The 20888-nt window shown below is 43.4% G+C and overlaps 1 protein-coding gene across 1 annotated transcript; it reads left to right on the forward strand.

Annotated features, from left to right (window-relative positions):
- Positions 1-5080: 5080 nt before the first annotated feature.
- hspb9 (heat shock protein, alpha-crystallin-related, 9) lies at positions 5081-6593 on the forward strand. Its single transcript, XM_083780856.1, has 2 exons — positions 5081-5527; positions 5874-6593. The coding sequence occupies exons 1-2, from the start codon at positions 5298-5300 to the stop codon at positions 6355-6357; spliced, it is 714 nt and encodes a 237-aa protein (XP_083636982.1). The 5' UTR covers positions 5081-5297; the 3' UTR covers positions 6358-6593.
- The last annotated feature ends 14295 nt before the right edge of the window (positions 6594-20888 follow it).

Consider the following 20888-nt stretch of genomic DNA (forward strand, 5'->3'; position numbering starts at 1 on the left):
TGTGTGTGACACTATGACACGCACACACTGTGTGTGTCATAGTTTGTGTTACAGGTTGGGGAATGTAGTCAATAGAACACACACATGTTTGTATTACTCTCCTTGTGGGGAATTTTTCAAACAACACACACACTCTCACACACACACACACACACACACACACACACACACACACACACACACACACACACACACACACACACAGAGAGAGAGGAGGAGGATATCACCCTGACCGATGCTAAAGCCTCTGGCCAGCTGTACATAATAACCAGAGTATAATAATAGCTTCGACATTCCTGAGCGGGAGATCGAGGGTAGGGCAGCCATCTTGAGTTTCCCTCTCTAATTCTGTCTGGGGCATTCCCTCGCTGCCTGCTTCAATGACACCGCTGCATATTTATGTTTCTGCACAGAGACCCCCTGGTGACTCAGGGCTGACCAACTGCCTTACTTATTAGGCTGGAATCTAAATCCGTTGAAGTGTGTCCGAAACGTGATGAAGAACCTCTTAGAAACAAACGTCGATGTCGGGCAGAATCTCGCTAGGTTTTTGTAAATGAATGCCCTACTTCGTCATTGGTCAGTTCGTCATTCATCAGTGAAAGTGGTCTGTGGCTTCTATAAACATTAACCAATGAAAAGTATTAACAAGTGTTTAGGACAACATTAACACTGCTTCCACAAAGGCCCTGCCGGCATCTCTCCCCAGGTGTTGTCACACACCTAGCAGCTACTATCCCAAACCCAACTGAGCTTCGTTAGCTGAAGCCACCTATTTTTATAAGGTAACAAGACTACTCGCCCCGTTTCTGTTTTCCTCACAGAATTTTCCCCAATGAGGGGTGGGAGAGGCTGGACAGCAGACGGCTGGACTTTGAATTTCTCTAACTATAAACTTTCATGACAGCAGAACAGCCTAAGTACAAATATAATTTATGAAAAGCTACTACAGTGAAGTCTGTTCACAGAAGTTGTTGTAGGATATGTGGGGATTATCTGACGAGGTACCATTTGAGGGGGCAAAACCTTACATATACTAAATAATACTAAATTGTTTATAGGTTCAATATAAGTCAAATAATATAGCCTTTCCACAGGAGTATCTTTTTATATTTTTCCAAAAAGAATACAAACAGCCAATAGCATATTACAAAGTTGTATCTTTTTATATTTTTCCAAAAAGAATACAAACAGCCAATAGCATATTACAAAGTTATCCCCCTCACTGGGGAAAATTCCGGGAGGAAAAACGGGCAAGCACCGGGGCGAGTAGTCCAGTATTCTTTTTATAACAGGTGAGAGAGACACACCCCTGCTATTACTCAGCTAAAACATTATACAAATTTGTACAACACACATGTATACAATACATCATATTTTAGGCACACTTCTCCAAAAGACACTTAAAATAATAGTTGCAAAACAGTCCCACCAACCAGTCGCTTCCAAGCGTCCATGAATAGGAAGCAGCTGTGCAGCTTGTGTGCGTTTGTGCAGTGTCCCTGATTAATGTCACAAGTTTGCTATGGAGCTTAATGGGGAAAAGGGTGTGTGAAATGAATTATGGCCTATGGGCATCACTTCCTCAGCCATTCAATTCATTTGAGTGATCCTTGTCAGTCAACAATAATGTGGGAACGCAACCTGAAATGGTCACATTAGTCTGCCTACTTACCCTAGGGCCTACAAGATCCTCTTCCACACAAGATCGCCCTCCTTATTATCAAACACTGAAGTCACTTAGCAATCCCCATGCAAAGATGCAAGTGTCACAGCAGCCAGTAAGAATGAAACCCAGGAGAATAAGAGTTGATTAGGCCCAAGACGAAAATAGACTCACCATAGGCTACTATGTTTACTTGGACTGTATCTGTATGAAGTAGGCGGATACCTTTTTAGGAGACCGGAAGCAGGTTAGAGTCAGAGCCATATTGATCATTAATTTGAATCAGCTGTGTGGAGGGAGATCTTGTATAGTAGGTCAAGTAGGCAGACACTTAAACTTCTGTCATGTTGTGTTCCAGCATTATTATTGACTGACGGGGGCATACATTAGTCCGACCTACCAATAGTCCGACATGTGTGGAGGGTTAAGACTGACCCGTGGCTTCCGCGTGCGGTTAGGCTAGGGTCTGGGGTAGGCTGTCTGACTATTGCGTTTCGGACTGTTAGGACATCGATCATGGATCGAACATGGATCACTCAAATTAATTGAATGACAACAGGAAGTGATGTCCATAATTCACACATAAGGCCCAGTGATGACAGTAATCATTTTGGACATATAGGCTACAATGTTTCCACCCGGCAGCGCAACACTATTTATATTAGTTATTGGAATCTAGATCTGTTGATATAAAGGTGTGTCAGAAATGTGATAGAGACAATCTGTTAAAAACAATGTATGAAAGGTGTGATCCCAAGTTACGAACAATGTTTTGAACTTGATATAACCACCAGAACGCTATTTTCGATTCGGCGACAATAGCCACTCTATAAGCTTACAACGTGTTGTGAGCTTGCAGAACAACTATTTGCAAAATGTTTGGAATAAGGGAAAAAAGGGGGGTAAAGAAGAAAAGGAGGGGGTCTATATGCTTGGCAAAGAACATGACATTAATGCCCAAAAAATAGCATCATGGTTATCAGATGAGATAGGACAGGAAATCCACCTTTCCAGTGTTCTCTCTCTCAGATGATTCTCTGGGTGTGTCTAGGGATTAGGGAAGTAAAATATCCTCTCAGAGGATCTCAGGGATGACAGTGGCATCCAACAACATTGTCGCAAAATACTTGCTCAGGCCAATATGCTATATTCTGTGTACTGTAAATGTAAAATGTGCACTTTTCAGAGGCAGAGCATGTCACCTCCATAAGTCCATATACAGCCCATCTATGGTCCTCTTACATAGTGAAAAGCATGCAAACAAAGGCTTGGAGTGGCATACAATGATGCCATGAGGTTACTCTGTGTTCATAGGTGGCATAGTGGCATAGTGCCAGTCAGTTGTTTACTTAGTGGTGTGCCCACTTGGACCCATTCTGACCGGGCACCCATTTTGGTGTCAGCATCATGTTATGCTTTAGCTATTGAAAAATAGCAGATCTACAAGCTCATATCGCGCCACCGAGTGGCGCGATACGAGCTTGTAGGTCTGCTATTTTTGAAAAATTGAAGAGCGACTGACATTTCTAGAATCTGATCTCAGGTCAGAATGGGTTAATCAGACCAGTGTGTGTCCAGTGGAAACCTCGTATGAATCTGATCTCAGGTCAGAATGGGTTAAGACAACCAATGTACAATTTAATGCAGTGTCTGGAAGTGTCTAACAACAGCATCATAGCATCGTGGGCGCTAACAAAAGATCAACCCTATCAGAGATCTCTGTCTGATCCTTTAGGCCCAAGAGTGCAAAACATGTCATCCCTATCCAAGTGGATCACAATTACATTTTGGGTGTTAAAGATATTATTTGATTAATCAAACTTATATTCATTCATTCATTTATGATTGATTGATTGATTGATTTCCTGAGATAATTCTATGATATTCACAGGTCACTTTTTAAATCTGATCCACTCAGACAATGAGGTTAATTGAGGTGAAGTCAAATGTTCCGATTATATTCATATTCATAATCAATTAAATATTTTAATTTGATTAGGTAGTTTAAGAGTCAATGTTAATAACGATACAGATACATGTAGATAGATACATAGATATAATAGCTTAGCTCAGCTGGCAACACAGAAATGGGTAGTGACATCACAATGAGGCAGCTATTCTCAGCCAATGACACAGGGGCAAGTCAACAGTATGAGCCTATCGGTGTGAAGCCTTCTCTATAGTTTCACCCAAACAACTGTAAATAGCCAGAGTCCAATGTGCATAGCGTGTGTGACACACTCTCCTTGCAATGCTACAACTCAGGGTTCAAACACGCTCTCACACACACACACACACACACACACACACACACACACACACACACACACACACACACACACACACACACACACACACACACACACACACACACACACACACACACACACACACACACACACACACACACACACACACACACACAGTATAAAGTTAGACATCTGAGCTCATCTCTCTCTAACCAGCTATGATGCATACTTGTAACTTGACTCAATCGTGCCTTGAAACGCGCGCACACACATACACACACACACATACACACAGACACACACACACACAGAGACACACAAACATAACCGGATATGACCGTGAGCTGTCTTTAGATTTCTGGACAGTCACATTGCTGACCATCACACATGTACGCAGACTACGCATGCACGCACACGCACACACACACACACACACACACACACACACACACACACACACACACACACACACACACACACACACACACACACACACAAACCAGGTTTGTATTACTATACTTGTGAGGACAAACCCCTGAATCCTTTCCTATACTTGTAAGCCTAACAAAGAAAAACCTGGTTCAACCATAAAAACAACCATTTCTGTTATGAGATGTCTTCAAAATGGCTATAGTGCGTGTGACATCATCATACCCGGAAGTTATGGGGGAGCGCCTACTGAGTCCCAAAAAAACAATACTTTCTGGACAGCCCATATAAAAAGTAAAAACAGAAAAGTCCTATATCTGATTGCATTAAACAACGTTAAACTCACTTTGCCACTAGATTTGCCACTTATGCATGTGCAATTGCGCATACATTAGCATACCCTCTATTTCTCAAATTCGATTTGACTACTGGGGACATTTGGCCCTCATAAGTATAAAGTAATACACGCACACGCACACACGCACACACACACACACACACACACACACACACACACACACACACACACACACACACACACACACACACACACACACACACACACACACACACACACACACACACACACACACACACACACACACACACACACACACACACAGCCCAGTAGTGAGATCATGCAGCGTAAATAGTTTGGTGGGTGGGACAAGGAGAGGACAGCTGGTGCATATAAGCACAGAAGTGTCATTTCATGCTCCAGTCAGTCCACCTAAAGGAAGACGTAACACCACAGAGACCCTCAGCCATCCACAACAGCTCCAACACAAACCAAAGCAACCAGAACCGAGGAAACAAAAGCAATTAACATCTACCTTTTCAACGCCAAACCAGGAAGTTCTCTGTCCCTCTCTCTCTCTCTCTCTCTCTCTCTCTCTCCAGAGCATTTCTTCTGTTTTGCGAACCCCTTCAGACTGGAGACGGCTGGTTCCAACATGATGTCCCAGCAGCGCTCATCCCTGACCAGCATGTTTGCGGACGACCCTTTCTTCAGCCAGGAGCGGCTGCTGTGGCCCCTGAACCACGAGGCCCTCTCCTCCCTGCAGGAGGACTTCTTCAACAGGAGGACCAAGCTGGCCGACAGCCTCCTCGCGGAGTTCCATGACGGGACTCAGCACAGCATGGACCTGCGCCAGGGGCCCTTCCTCCGTCTGCCATTAAGAAGGTAAACTTTTCTTCCTTTTCTATAGTACAGTTGAAAAGTGCTATATGAATCGGAGTTATTGTTGTTATTACCGGTATTAATGTATTCTGTAGCCTACTGTATTCCTAGTGGTTATGCTACACAGTTAAATCGCTTACATTTTGAAAATAAACCATAGTCAACGCTAGGTCTGGGGACCCTTATACGGGTCCATTTGGTTCCATTACATTGTCATTTTATTTTACAGTAAATAATATTTGTCAAATACGGGTCCATGGCATAATGCATATCAAACTGGGGGTCCTTGAAATGAAAAAGGTTGAGAACCTCTGCATTTTAGTCTGATTGACTGTATCCATTCCACCAGGTCGAGCAACAGTGCGGAGCCAAAGGCAGAGAGCCCCAGCAAGGAGCTGCGCGAGGTGGCCCATCAGAAAGTCACGGGAAACGGCAGCGGCGACCTCCTGGTGACCCTAGACGCCCGCGGATACGCCCCCGATGACATCACGGTCAAACTGGAGGGGCGGAGTCTGGCGGTGGTCGCCATGAAACAGGCCGGCGCCGAGGAGTCTCAGTCCAACTCCTCCTCGTCCGCCTCTTCCTCGTGCTCTTCCTCCTCCTCCTCCTCCTCTGCCTCCTCTCAGACGGGATTCGTCCAGAGGATCAACCTGCCCGCCCACCTGGACCTGTCCGGCCTATCCTGTTCCCTCATGGACGACGGACAGCTGCGCATCGACGTCCCCGCCTCCAAGCGGCCAATCGGTGAGGAGGAGCACCACGTTCCCATTCGCTTCAGGAGCTCGCTGGAGTTTCCCATCAGCAAGAAGACGGAGGACACACACACAGACTAATGCATTGCACACACACACACACACACGCACGCACATGCACATGCACACGCACACGCATACACACACACACACACACACACACGCACAAAGTCACACACACACACATGTTGCACACATGCACAAAGTCACACACACTTGCATCTATATGATATCAAAGACTTTTTACATTCACATTTTCACACCAGAGATTTTTTTATGAAATGGTTATTATTATTGATTTGTATATTTGTTTAATAAAAAAAAGGTATTTTGAAATGAACTGTGAATGAGTATGTGCACAGGGCAGGGTAATAAGGTCCCACTGATAGTGCTGGTTCACCATGAATATATTATGCAACAGGAATTGAGTGGGAAAGACTTGATGTATGATGTATGATGTTTTGGTTCATCATACGATGGCACCAACAACAGCCACATGACCAAGTAGGGGAGAGAGAGAGAGAGAGAGAGAGAGAGGAGAGAGGAGGAAAGAATAACATTTAACACCCTGAGCGGCATAAACGGAGGTCTCCGTCCTATCAAATATAGAACACTCAGCGCTCAGGACGGAGATTAATCACAGGACGAAACATTAATGATATCATAACCGCGCGCACTGGCTGGGATCCACTGGCTGGAATCGCCTATTGGGCCACATTCAATGTCATTTCCGGTTGGGACGTCATCCAAAGTGGTCCCGCTCCATTTTAGTGGATGAGAGGAAGAATCTTCAGGGGGATCAGGAGTAGAACCCTACTGGATTGCCAGCCAAGGTTCCTGGACCACTGAGCCATGGCCCAGGCCAAACGTGAATAACTCTTGATCTAAATCAATCCGTCCAGTTCTAACCAAAGATTATGTTTTTGACGGCCCATCGCGGTCCCGTCGCTTGTCGCGTTAGAAGTAATCATACTTCCCGTTGTTGTCGATCACCTCGGGGGGGGTTTGGCTACATCTAGCTACTTCAGCTACATCCAAGATGGCGCCTTGTGTACCTTGAAAAGGTCTCCGTAGCTGCAAATCGCTGGGCGCATGCACTGATTTACTGCATGGTTACAAATACCCCCGGGCGTTGACTACATTTTAAAGTTGGAACTGTTACAGGTTAAATTGACATTTGGTTTCTGTGAGGAAGATATTGCTTGGCGCACCAGAGCAGGCTATCAAAGAAAAGGCCATCATGACACAAGACAGCAGAAACAACAGCAGAAAAAAGGAGAGGAGATGTTATGCTGTAGAACCTGTCAAAGGTCTTAGCAAGGTATAACGACAGTTCATTGCCTCCAACAAAGACAAGAAAGACCTCTCACCCCCTCCCACACACACACACACACACACACACACACACACGAAAGCACATGCATGCTTGCATGCACACACAGCTTTCCGACATATGACGGCACATTCTCCATGGTGACAGATCATAAAGACAGATTCCATTGAGCCAGCATTCTGGTAAACTTGGGTTTGCTTCTCAGAGGACAACATTGTTTTGCAGGGGGCGGCCATGTTGGCTCCAAACGGGCAAACCGCGGCCAACAGTAATCTGCTTTGTGCTTCATTTGGGAATTCCTTTCCTCCGTCTGCTGGCGGAATCTCAAAGACACTGTGGCACAGGCGGTGCCACAGGTCCAAGTTATGCATCATAAGACACAGACAAAGGAAAACAATGACATCTCTATATATCATGGGAAAGTCTTATTTCTCTTTCACTTTCTCCAACCAGAATGTCCTATAGCCACTGTGTCCAACAATTCAAATGCTGTGCCCAAAGCCCTGACGACTGAACTGTGATTGGCTATAGTTTGATAAATCCCCGGACAGATTTCTGTATAACTTCATCACTCAGTGACTCATGTCTCAGTCAGTCGTCCAGGTCAGACAGCACCATTTGCATGTATAGGGCTGGCCTGCGAGTCCAGACGAAAAGCCATTGCCATTCAAATAGTTATACAAGACAAAGGAGAGGGGAGGCTTGGTTGTCAATGCAATGCATACGACTCAAGGCGCTGCAATCTTTCATCTTTTTTTTCCACGTGGGTTATTTCCGGTTGCCTTTAAAGCATGGTGTTAAACATGGCGTGGTGGAACAGTGCGAATGATCTACACATGAGCACGCTCGTGACTTTCAAACAAAAATGAGAAAACATTTCCAAAAAATCACGGCTCTGCAGCGCGATTTCATGAATCGCCCGACTCAGAATGGACTTATCCCAACCAGAGCCTATACTGTATATAGAGGGACTGAGGGTATGCGCATGCATAAAGTCAATGGCAGATCGAGTGGCAAATCGAGTGGTAAAGTGAGTGACAAAGTGAATTTAATGTTGTTTAAAGTAATTTAATGCAAACAAATAGGACTTCTCTGTTTGGATGTATGGGCTGTCATGGCCAGAAAGTAGTTTTGTGCCACTAAGTAGGCGTCCCGCATAACTTCCGGGTATGATGATGTCACGCACATACCCTCTATTCTATAAGGCTCTGATCCCAATATACAGGTATACACAGAAATCACACTCGTGTGAAGTGGGCGCTTTTATCATCTTACATCATAAATAGCCAATTTGCTCAGACACATATGACGTAAATTCTCCATTCATTGTCAATGGCATTTAATGTTTGTGTTAGGACAAGAATCTACACAATAGCTGAATATAGGAGAGGCTATAGCTCCCCTCAAAAATGTACGACCAGGATATACACGTTATTTGCGACCAGGTCAGTGAATGAGGCCTAAAGAGGCATATTTGGCTCCACTAAGGGGGAAATAGAAAAGCATGAAACAAAAGGAAAATGATGAGATATACTGATGTAAAGAGGTACCTCGATACCATTGAGTGGAGGTGGTTGCAGGTGGTTTTCAGATGTGGTTATAATATGGTTAAAAACAGACCAGAGAGACATGGAGGTATAATACAACAACATGGTGACTCGCCCTGAGCTGTTTGGTTTCATCTGAAGCCCCATCATCATACCTGATAAATTACATTAATATCACCCTGATGCGGTGTGTGTACATGTGTCTGTCTGTGTGTGTGTGTGTGTGTGTGTGTGTGTGTGTGTGTGTGTGTGTGTGTGTGTGCGTGCGTGCGTGCGTGCGTGCGTGCGTGCGTGCGTGCGTGCCTGGAGTGGTCTGGTCACCATCAGCCTGTATCCTGAATTATGTCATATACCGTGTATTTCCAATTAGATTGAAGAAACTGCAAATAATAGCCCAGGCGGACCCAAGTTAGACTGAATAAACTGCAAAAAGTAGCTCACCCTGCAAATAATAGCCCCCAATAATAATGCCAGCATTTGTATACGGACCCGGGTATTTAAAAGGAACCGGGCTATATTTGCAGTGGGGCAACTATTTGGAAATACACGGTATAGGCCTATACTAATGAAGTGTACAGTACATTTTAATGTCACATCTGGTATTATAAACTATACATGTATGTTATATACTTTGTGGACTGTATGCATTTATGGCCCTTATCTCATAATACTGTCTGTGTGTAACCAGTGTGTACTTAAGTACAATTTTGAGGTATTTTGCTCACTTCGTTACTTTCTGTACATTAGGCCTACTTTTACTATTAACCACTTGAGTCCACTTGAGCACATTTGAAAATAGTGGATCTAGTAGATGTTCTATTTTCCAAATATTTGTATATGAATATGAACTTGAGAAATAGGACATTCTGCGCAATGATAATTGATTGTGGTACTTTATGTAGGTTTCGTACTTTTAGTCAAGTACATTTTGATTACGGGAATTCTTCTTGTAACACCATTGTATTACCATTATCTACGTACATTACAGTATTGTACTTAAGTTAACCCATTCTGACCGGGCACCCATTTTGGTGTTGGCATCATGTTGTGCTTTACCTATTGAAAAATAGCAGATCTACAAGCTCATATCGCGCCACCGAGTGGCGCGATACGAGCTTGTAGGTCTGCTATTTTTGAAAAATCGAAGAACGACTGACATTTTTAGAATCTGATCTCAGGTCAGAATGGGTTCATCAGACCAGTGTGTATCCAGCGGAAACCTCGTAATGAATCTGATCTCAGGTCAGAATGGGTTAAACATGTGAGTACTTCTTCCATGACTCGGTGTATCATAGTAAGCTATATAGTGTAAACACAGCACACGTACAGCGCTGTGCTGACATGTGAACACATCCATATGCATTATGTGTGTTTGACGTGGTCACCTCGTCATACAAGATTGTAACCCAAGGCATTTCTATATTGTCTGATATTTCATAGTCCTATGCTGCATGTCATAACATCTGTGTGTTTGTGACACATCTCTCTCTGTCTCTCTGCAGACAGCCTGTGACTGATGGTTCAAATAAAACCTGCACTTCACCAGTGTGTCCAGTAGGAGGCAGCGTACTCACTGCTCTCTGTGGGAACCAGTCGGTGCATGGCCTACATGTAAGGCTGAACTGGGGTGGGAGAGAAGAAGCAATGAAGACATCAAACTCGAAGCAAAACAGACAAACAACTGATATATCAGTGTCTGTAAAGTATTATTGTTAACTATCAAGAATTTCTGGCAGATTTAGCATTTAATGAGCTTTTTCTGAGCATGTTCTGAGCATTCAGTGGGCAAGTTCAGTCTGTCTACACTGACAATTTATCGATCTGTATGTATTTCTGTCTGTCTTTTTTATAGCATCTCTCTCTCTCTCTCTCTCTCTCTCTCTCTCTCTCTCTCTGTGTGATTTCTCTATTTTTCTGGTGTTCCCTCCCCTCCTCTGTCCCATGGGACTTCAACAAGTATATCTGTAATGAGGGGAGATCAATGGTTGGAATGAGTTTTATTGATCAGAGGAGGAGGCTGTCTAACTGGGCGGCCTGAGGCTTACCAACGCCTCTATATCCCCCTTCATCCCTCCTTCATCCCTCTACACATGTCCGCTTTTGTCTTCCTTCTTTTAACCTGTCCTCATACTTGTTGGTCTCTCTCCTCTCCTGCCCCTTTAAAGCATAGGTTCTGTTTGAGGGTTCTTCCTGTCAAAGGAGAGTCTTCCTTTCCTGCCGTCGCCTGTGGAGTCTCTGTAAGAGTATAATGGCCTTGACCTGCTTTATGTGTTGTGTCACGAGTAAGGCAACCTTTGTCGTGATTTGAGGGTAAATAGCCTAGATTAACTCCCTCTCCTCTCCTCTCCTCTCCTCTCCTCTCCTCTCCTCTCCTCTCCTCTCCTCTCCTCTCCTCTCCTCTCCTCCTCTCCTCTCCCCTCCCTTTTGTCCTCTATAAGCTCCACTCTTCTCCTCCGATCTCCTCCTCAACCCCACTCCCCTGCACCCCCTCCTTCTCAGTCAGGCTTCCCAGCACTATGGTCTCAGAGGGGTTATGGTACAAAGCCATCATAAAGATGTCATTCCCACGTCATAATGGTGATGTGTGGTCTATCGCAGAGTGCATCATCCTGGGCACAACACCTGTCCCCAGCCCGGTGGTCCGGGGAGCACAGGGGGCTTACTATACTCTACAACAGGGCTGGGCAACTTTGACGATGGCGAGGGCCAATATATTTCCACACTCACTCCAGAGGGGCCACAGTGCATGTTACTGTCGTAGCAAAAAAATACAAGCTCAAAACGCGTCGCGCTGCGACGCGTTTTGAGCTTGTAGATCGGTTATTTTTGCTATATTTGAATTGAAAACCTGAATAATTTTTTGCTATTTTTGAATTAGAATCCTGAAAAGTAACCTTTTTATTGCATTTCAAATGCATTTAGTTATAGTCATGTTAACTTTATTAACTGTTAACATAACTACATTGGACACAAAAAGACAAGAACATTTTAATACTATATAGTCATTAAGTACTAGTCATTTAAGTAATTAAGTACTAGTCATTTAAAACTAGTCATGTAAGTCAGTCAAGCAATTAAAGCAGGTTTGGAATTGTAACAGCTGAAATCAATACTATATCAGTATTCTGATAATAACATGCGGGCCACATTAAGTGAAGGTGGGGGCCGCATGTGGCCCCCGGGCCGCCAGTTGCCCACCCCTGCTCTACAACAAAGTGACCACATAGTCTGTAACCATTACACACACTCACATGCAGCCTATTCAAGCACTTCAAACAACTATACAGCCACTGATGATGTGCAACAGCGCACTGTGGCAAGTTTCACAGCAGCGATCTCACACACACAATATTATCCTGTGTTATTTTAACCACTCAGGGCTCTGTTCTAGGGCCCCCTCTGCAAAAAAATCTTTATTTTCCGACTGATGTTCGACAAAGAATATGGATGCTATAGCCGTCAAGCGGCTACCCACTTAAGCTGTATTTTATACAAAAATAGCGAACATCTGCAGATCACTTTTTGGACAATTTTCTTTGCCTATAAACATGCCCAAAATATAGGGACACCAGGCGTTTAATGTGCAGGATGGTAATACAATGCTGATTAATGTTTATTTCATGCTTTTATCTATTATGAGGTGTTGGTCGATATGATATGATATGATATGATAAAAAACAAAACAAAACAAAAAAAACACCGGAGGTATCCTTTAACTGCAGTAAAGACCATTGTCTCTGTCGGGTGGAATCCTCATATGTCCAAAACTGTTACTTTTCAGGATTCAAATAAATAAATAGTGAAAGTATAAACGCATCGCTTCGTGACACGTTCTGAGCTTGCAGATCTGCTACTTTTAAAACGTTTGTGTGACGCTCTATATGATCAAGTAGTAGGGCATTAATTTACAGAAAAGAAACAAGTAATGTAATGTGAAACCACTCTCGCCTTTAATATCTTTAATCTCGTCACAATCAGAAGCAATAAAGCTAGATAATGGAGTTAAGCCACGAGATTCAATTTCACAGGTATATATTGTGGAATGTGATCATTAGTCTCTGTAATGTGAGTGGGCTACATTATAATATCACTTTTATTGTATGTCGCAGATTGCTATGAAAACTTGCAAAACCCGTCAGTCGTTCAGTCGGTCACGCCTCCATATATGGTTGGCAGTCCGTTAAGGCTCGTGACGTCATGCCGACAATCCCTGTTATGCCCATATACATGGAGATCCCTGATGTCATCAATATTAAGCCCGTACATGCAGGGAATGTCGTGAGTCACAACTCAGACTTGCAAATGAACAAAGTTGGTACAACACATGTGACATGGATCTCCATATGTGGAGCTCACTATCATCACCTGGATCTCCATATATGAAGATCACGACACTGACCTCATTAAACCCTGGATAGCCATACATGGTTTGACATACAGGTACTAGATATGCATACATGGAGCCGGCCAGCAACTGACTACATCTGACCTCACTGACACGTGACACCAGATTAATAGTTTAACTGCTTCTCAACTGTGCCGTATTAAGAAGCTCTGTTGTTTCAGTGCTCCTCGCCCTCAGGGCGTCTTACTGGTATAGTATTATCTATACAAATAATTTGATAAAGCTGTTAAAGGAGAATTCCATGCTAGAATGCTTTCTTATCTTTCTTACCTTTCTTTGTAGTTGTTACGTCCCCACCAAAGAAGTCCAGGTGTTTTTTTGTGCAAAAACTCCTTATTGGCTATTTTCCCTACCATAAGCCCTCAATGAATTGCATTGCATTGAATGGTAATTGAATGGGGCTATGGGGTGTTATGCTAGTTCGCTTATTTCCATCGAAAGAAGTAGTAAAGTGTGCCGCTTGGGATATTATTTACATTATGAAGAGAGGATATATACAAAGAAATTATAATTTTGAGCGATGGAAATAAGCGAATTAGCACAACACCCCATAGCCCCATTCAATTCCCATTCAATTCAATGCAATTCATTTAGGGCTTATGTTAGGAGAAATAGCCAATAAGGAGCTTTTGCACAAATTAACACCTGGACCTCTTTGGTGGGGACGCAACAACTACAAAGAAAGGTAAGAAAGCCTTTTAGTGTGGAATTCTCTTTAAGGAGATTTGATTGAAAGTAATTGCTGCAGTCTGTCTGTCTGTCTATGTGTGTGTGTGCTCACACAGTAAGAGAGAGGATGAATGGTACAGAGGGACACGCCGCTTACGCACACATGCGCGCACACGCACGCACACACGCACACACACACACACACACACACACACACACACACACACACACACACACACACACAGCTGGTTCCATTAGTGTGATGTGTTAGTGATGCTGATAGATGTTATCAGGGCTGTCATGTTGTCCTATCTGAGACACGTTAAATAAACATGAAACACAGGAGATGAGCTCTAAAAGCTATGTGGGTGTGTGTGTGTGTGTGTGTGTGTGTGTGTGTGTGTGTGTGTGTGTGTGTGTGTGTGTGTGTGTGCACGCACGCGCGCGGCCGCGTCTTCTCTGTGTGTGCGTGTGTACTCAAGTCAAGTCAAATACTGTATATCTTTTATTGCACACATAACATTAGAGATTTACAAGCAAGCAACAAATGCAATAAATTAGAAGACCACAAGAATATGACATATTTTAAGACAACAGCCGTGTGTGCATGTGCGTGCGTGCGTGCTTGCATGTATGTGTGTGTGTGTGTGTGTGTGTGTGTGTGTGTGTGTGTGTGTGTGTGTGTGTGTGTGTGTGTGTGTGTGTGTGTGTGTGTGTGTGTGTGTGTGTGTGCTTGCGTATGTGCACAAATAGTCACTCAAGTCAAGTAAAATATAGATTTTATTGCACACATAATGTTAGTGATTACCGGCAACAAATGTAATAAATCAGGAAAGAATATGACACATTTTAAGACAAGAGACCTGGGCGTGTGTGTGTGTGTGTGTGTGTGTGTGTGTGTGTGTTTTTGATTGATTGAAATATTTATTAACAGTTTGTAGAATTTACAGTACATTTTAAGCACAAACTCAATACAAAGACTGTCAACTGTGAGTGGACGACCCAATTAAGCATTACACTTGTTTACAACAGGGTCCACATTGTTCAATTCATCAAAACATTTAAAGACATACAAACATTTAGAGACATACAAATAGACATTTCTATGTAGCTAAATTCATCATGTGTGTGTGTGTGTGTGTGTGTGTGTGTGTGTGTGTGTGTGTGTGTGTGTGTGTGTGTGTGTGTGTGTGTGTGTGTGCTAAATGACGGGCGGTGACAGGACTGCATGTGTATATCAGCGATGTCTAAATGTTTTCTGCCAGTCATCCTCTCCGCTTTCATCTGTCCTAACCTTTATAGACTGAACCTGATGCAATCGCACACACAAACACACACACACACACACACGTTGTATACACACAAGCACATACATGACCACATACATCCTGTGAGTTCATTTAGTCCTGAGAGTTAATATGTTAATATCAGAACACACACTTTGACATATCGACTGTCACGCAGAAACATCGTATCATCATGTGTCAAGTCAGTGTTTGTCTTTTTTCAGATAAACACACATTCACACACCAATAGCGGAGGAAACCATGCAAGGCACCAACCTGGGAACCCCTTTTGGGGTTCTTGTTGCTATGTAAAGTATATTATCAACATAACATTTCAGTCCTAAATGGGTTAACTCTGGAGGAGCCCGGCATCGAACTGGGACCCTCACGTTCCCATCCGGCCACTCTACCCCCCAAGCCACTGCCGCCCCGGTTTCCATTCCATACAAGGTTTCCTTCCATACGAGGTTTCCACCCGACATGGACGATGTGCTAAATAAACGCCTACATATCAGAAGCGTACACGCTCTCTGTTCCATCTCTTTGACTGACACATCAGATCAGTTTTTCAGAGAAAAGGAGACGTGGGACTGAGAACTTGGAGACTGATGCAGTGTTCAGACTGAGAGACGTGTCACAGTATAATATCACTTCTCCATGACATATCATGTCAGATCCTCGTCTCTCTGGCTGACGAGCGCGCTTCCAAACCGTACGGTTAAAGGCTAGGCGTTGTTTTTACAATTGGCTACATGTCTTCATCTTATGAGTTTAGTTTATCTGCTGGAAGACCTATTATCACATCTAGGCCCATTAGTACATTCCACTAATCTCGTCCATCTGGTCTTTGCCTTCCTCTTCCCTTCCTCTTCATTCAACTTTTCTCTCATTTTCTCTCTCTTTCTTTAATTCTCTCTCTTTCTCTGTTCATACAGCACACAGGTGAAAGAAACGTTTATCCACTAAATCTAAGGAATATATCGGCTCTATGTTGGCCCACACCGTATACCAAAATGCACTAAGCATGGCCGGGCCAGCATCTCCTTCCCTCACCCCTGGGCCAATAACCGCAGTGAAGCAACACTCTCAGCCTTTGACAGTCAAGGGAAGCCTGAACTAGTAAGAAAGAAATACAGCAAAGCAAACCCACACAGACGCGTTTCGGCGTCAGCCTTCTTCAGTGTGTATGAAAATGCAAACAATTTTGAGAGTTTTATAGGGGGGCTCTTCTAGGCCTGGGGGGGACACACACATGACCTATAGCAGCATCAGTAGATAGAATATAGCAGTATATTTGGACAATCCCCTTTACCTCATTCAAACCTTATTGTTGTACCATTTGATTGATTTAGATCCTTGCTTGTTTTTCAAAATGCAATATCTGTGCTACAAATTCTCTTAACCCTCAGTAGCTGGCTGTATAGGGTCAACCCTTTAACCCTGGCGGGTGGAACTAGAGTAAGTGCAAGTAATTATTTCTATTGTTTTCTTTCTTCTTGTACACAGAAGTGGACACCTGTCAAACCGCTGGTATCAAATTTGCCTTCGTTCCTGAAAGATACGAATACATTTCAATCTGTTCAGAATATTCAAGCGACTGACATTTTTTGCACTATGGACGTGTACGTTGCTGCACGTTAAGTCTTTATAACTTTATGTTCCCCATAACCATAGAGAAGGTCTTAAGGCCCTATGGCACAAGTTTTAAATTGTAGAGAAGTACAGACTCCATCGACTGATTGAACTATGCCAATTTATTCATGGGAAAATTCGAAGAGTTTTGCCCATAAATCCATTTGCTCTCTATTTGAAATGTTGATTTTATTTTCAGGTACGGACCAGTTGGAGGGGCTACTTTTGTACATAAATTCCAGAATGTCCTCCATAAAGTTCAATTTGGAGTTCAACAGGGAGTCTGTTGCCTGGTTAAAATGGATGAGCAGGTGTCCACATCTGTGTACAAAATAAATAAATAAAACGAATAATTACTTACATCTCCAGTTACCACCCACCAGGGTTAAAGGGTTGACCCTATACAGCCAGCTACTGAGGGTTAAGAGAATTTGTAGCACAGATATTGCATTTGAAAAACAAGCAACTTATCTAAATCAATGTTTCAATGCCAAAGGGTACAACAATAGGGTGCAAAAATGCTAGTGTTGCTGCATTTATCTTTTTGTGGTATTTGTTACTGCATTCCTGCTTATGGCAGCAAGTCAAGATAATGTACTTAATTGGTTTTAACCATTCTACTGGGATTTTTTTATTTATAATGCATCAGTCCTATAGCCAAAAACAGGGGTGTGTGGGCATACATATTGTGCAGTTATTTGTGAAGTGGCCTAGATTAAGAGCCCCCGTTTGAGACAGACCACTTTCAGCGTTGCACCCAGGTCCCCCCTATAAAACTGTCACACTTGTTTTTCTCCTCTTCAAGCCTGAACATACCAAAGGCCAACAACAATATTGGTTGTGGCAGCGGAGATGCCATGGGGTCAGGGCCCCATGACTGACTATAGGGCCGTGAGGTTAAATCTGTAGTGTTGGTATTGGCTCAAATAAATACATACTGCCTCTGTGGTAAGATCAGGTAAGGTAACATTTCCACAGCTTTTTAAAGACATGGACTGACTCGCTGCATTCGACAGTGATAAGACATTCCGCAGAGGGTGGGGGGTGCGATCACCTTTGTCTGAAGACCTATAAGTAATCTCACATTGACCTTGGGGTGCAATAGTTTGGTAGATGTATTTGTCGACAGTGTACAAAGTACAACCATCCATTTTTCTTTTCAGACAATTGTTAAAATAATTTTAATTGTCAGCCAGCCAATGTAGACTGAGACAGTCAGGAGGCTGCTTTGCCCTTTGTTTTCCGTCCAGGTGTAATTGTGCTGGGAGGACACGGCACGCATGGACTACCGCTGTCCATCAGCTGAACCATGAACCATGTTTGTCCACTGGCAACACTTATTTTATTTTCCGTGTCCTTCAGAACAAACCCTGATGGGCAGGCGCCAGGCGGACGGACGGACAGACCGATGGACGGAGGGACGCTGTTCTAGACAGATGGTCTCTTCTATGCCATGCAGTAAAAATGGGTTTCCTTTACAAAATAAAATAGCACCATATGAATACATCAGTGGTTCCCAAACGTTTTCATGTCAAGGACCCCCAAAATGACACTCATTAGCCCGTGGACTGCCATTTGAAAATATATGCCAAGGACCCCCATAAGAGAAGAATTTTACGGCTCTACGGCCCCTGGTTTGATATTGGTATTTAATGGCATTTCTATCTCTGGGACTCCCAGTACATATTGTAAAATCAAACTTAATTTAACTCAGAGAGTGTACAAATGGAACCAAATGGAGACAGAGGGTCCATTTGGTTCCTAACTATCATTTAACTGGGGACCACCTGGAACTCTCTCAAGGACCCCTAGGGGTCCCACTTTGGGAACCACTGCCATACAGTAGAAGACAGGGACGCCCCATAGAAAACACCATAGAAGACAGGGACGCCCCATAGGAAGCACCATAGAAGACAGGGAGGCACCATAGGAAGCACCATAGAAGACAGGGAGGCACCATAGAAAGACACCATTCCATGACACCATAGAAGCAGGGTTCCCTGTCATCTATGGTGCTTCCACTAATCCCTGTCATCTATGGATGCTTATTCCTATGGTGATTCCTATGGTGATTCCTATGTCTCTTCCCTCCCTGCCTTCTATGGTCAAATAAAGCATTACACAGCAGGCAAAGATGGCAGCAGCAGATGCAGCTTTCCTTGATCACCATTGTGATCATATGAGAAATATTGTATCTGTGATTTATCTAAGAGATAAATGATACATGAAATAAAGCCTCCCCCACTACCGTTTAGCTCTTTGCAGCTTGCATAAATAAGTCACAATTAGTCAAAGTCTGTCTAGCTGGCTGCTTAGCCAAAATGGAAATTCTAAAATATATTATTTTGTAACATCAGATATGATATTATGATATCTGTGCAGAACTTTATCAAGACATAATTAAGAGTATAGTCTTACTTGAGTTGAGACACTATAGTCTTTCTATGTCTCTGTCTGTCTCTCTCTCTCCCCACACACACACACACACACACACACACACACACACACACACACACACACACACACACACACACACACACACACACACACACACACACACACGCTCCAATACTCTGTCATTAATTGCCTTTTAAAAGGCATTATCTGAGGAAAAATATATTTGATGAAGGAAGTATGGTGTGTTGGTTTCTCCAGGCAGTTGCCGCCTAACTTCAACGCACGCGCGCACGCACGGTCGGTCGCACGCATGCACGCACACACGCACGCACGCACGCACGCAGGCAGGCACACACGCAGGCAGGCAGGCAGGCACACACACACACACACACACACACACATGTGCATGTGTAGAGAGAAGAACAGACAGATGAGACAGGTCACGCTGTAACACGGGAGCCGTATACTGGCTCCCATGTTTGCTCACAGAGCTTTAGAGAGGACATGCTGTTTGTGTACCTTTTAATGCCTGTGTGTGCGTGTATGCGTGTGTGTGTGTGTGTGTGCGTGTGTGTGTGTGTGTGTGTGTGTGTGTGTGTGTGTGTGTGTGTGATATCATAGGGGTGTATGATGACTTCCGTTGGCCGTAGACATACTAAGATAAAGAACGTGTATATGTAGGAAGGTGTGTGAGTGTTTTCCTGTTATTAAAAGACGGTGGATGGATTTACAGTATGATGGATGTATAGCTGGATCAATGGATGGTATGAGGACGTGGATGGATGGATGGATGGATGGATGGATGGATGCATGGCAGACAGACAGACAGACAGACAGACAGACAGACAGACAGACAGACAGACAGACAGACAGACAGACAGACAGACAGACAGACAGACAGACACACTGCTTTATTTTGTTTTAACGATTTTAACTATTTTTGACAGGGGGGTGGGGGCATTCGAACAAGTGGCTAAAATGTGTTTGTTTTTTGTTTTTTATTATTATTTACTATAGTCCTACTAGACCGCAGGAAATTACATCTGGCCACAAAAGATCACGGGATCTACTGAATGTGTATTGAGCCGGCTACAACACATGGCAGCAGCCCCTTCACATTCAGTAGATCCCGTGATGTTTTGTGGCCATTTCCTGGGGTCTAGTAGAACTATAGTAAATAACAATAAACAAATCGTCGTAGAATGTTGTAAAAACAAGAAACAAGAAAAGAAAAGAAGCTAAAACAAAAGAAAGCAGCAAATTAAAAGAAAAGAACACCATTGTTTTACTTTCTCTAATAACAACCTAAAACATGAACCTTGGTTGAAGTACTTATAGGGTCA

This window comes from Protomyctophum parallelum (genome assembly GCF_964188405.1).
Source record: "Protomyctophum parallelum genome assembly, chromosome: 13".
Classification (NCBI taxonomy): Eukaryota; Metazoa; Chordata; class Actinopteri; order Myctophiformes; family Myctophidae; genus Protomyctophum; species Protomyctophum parallelum.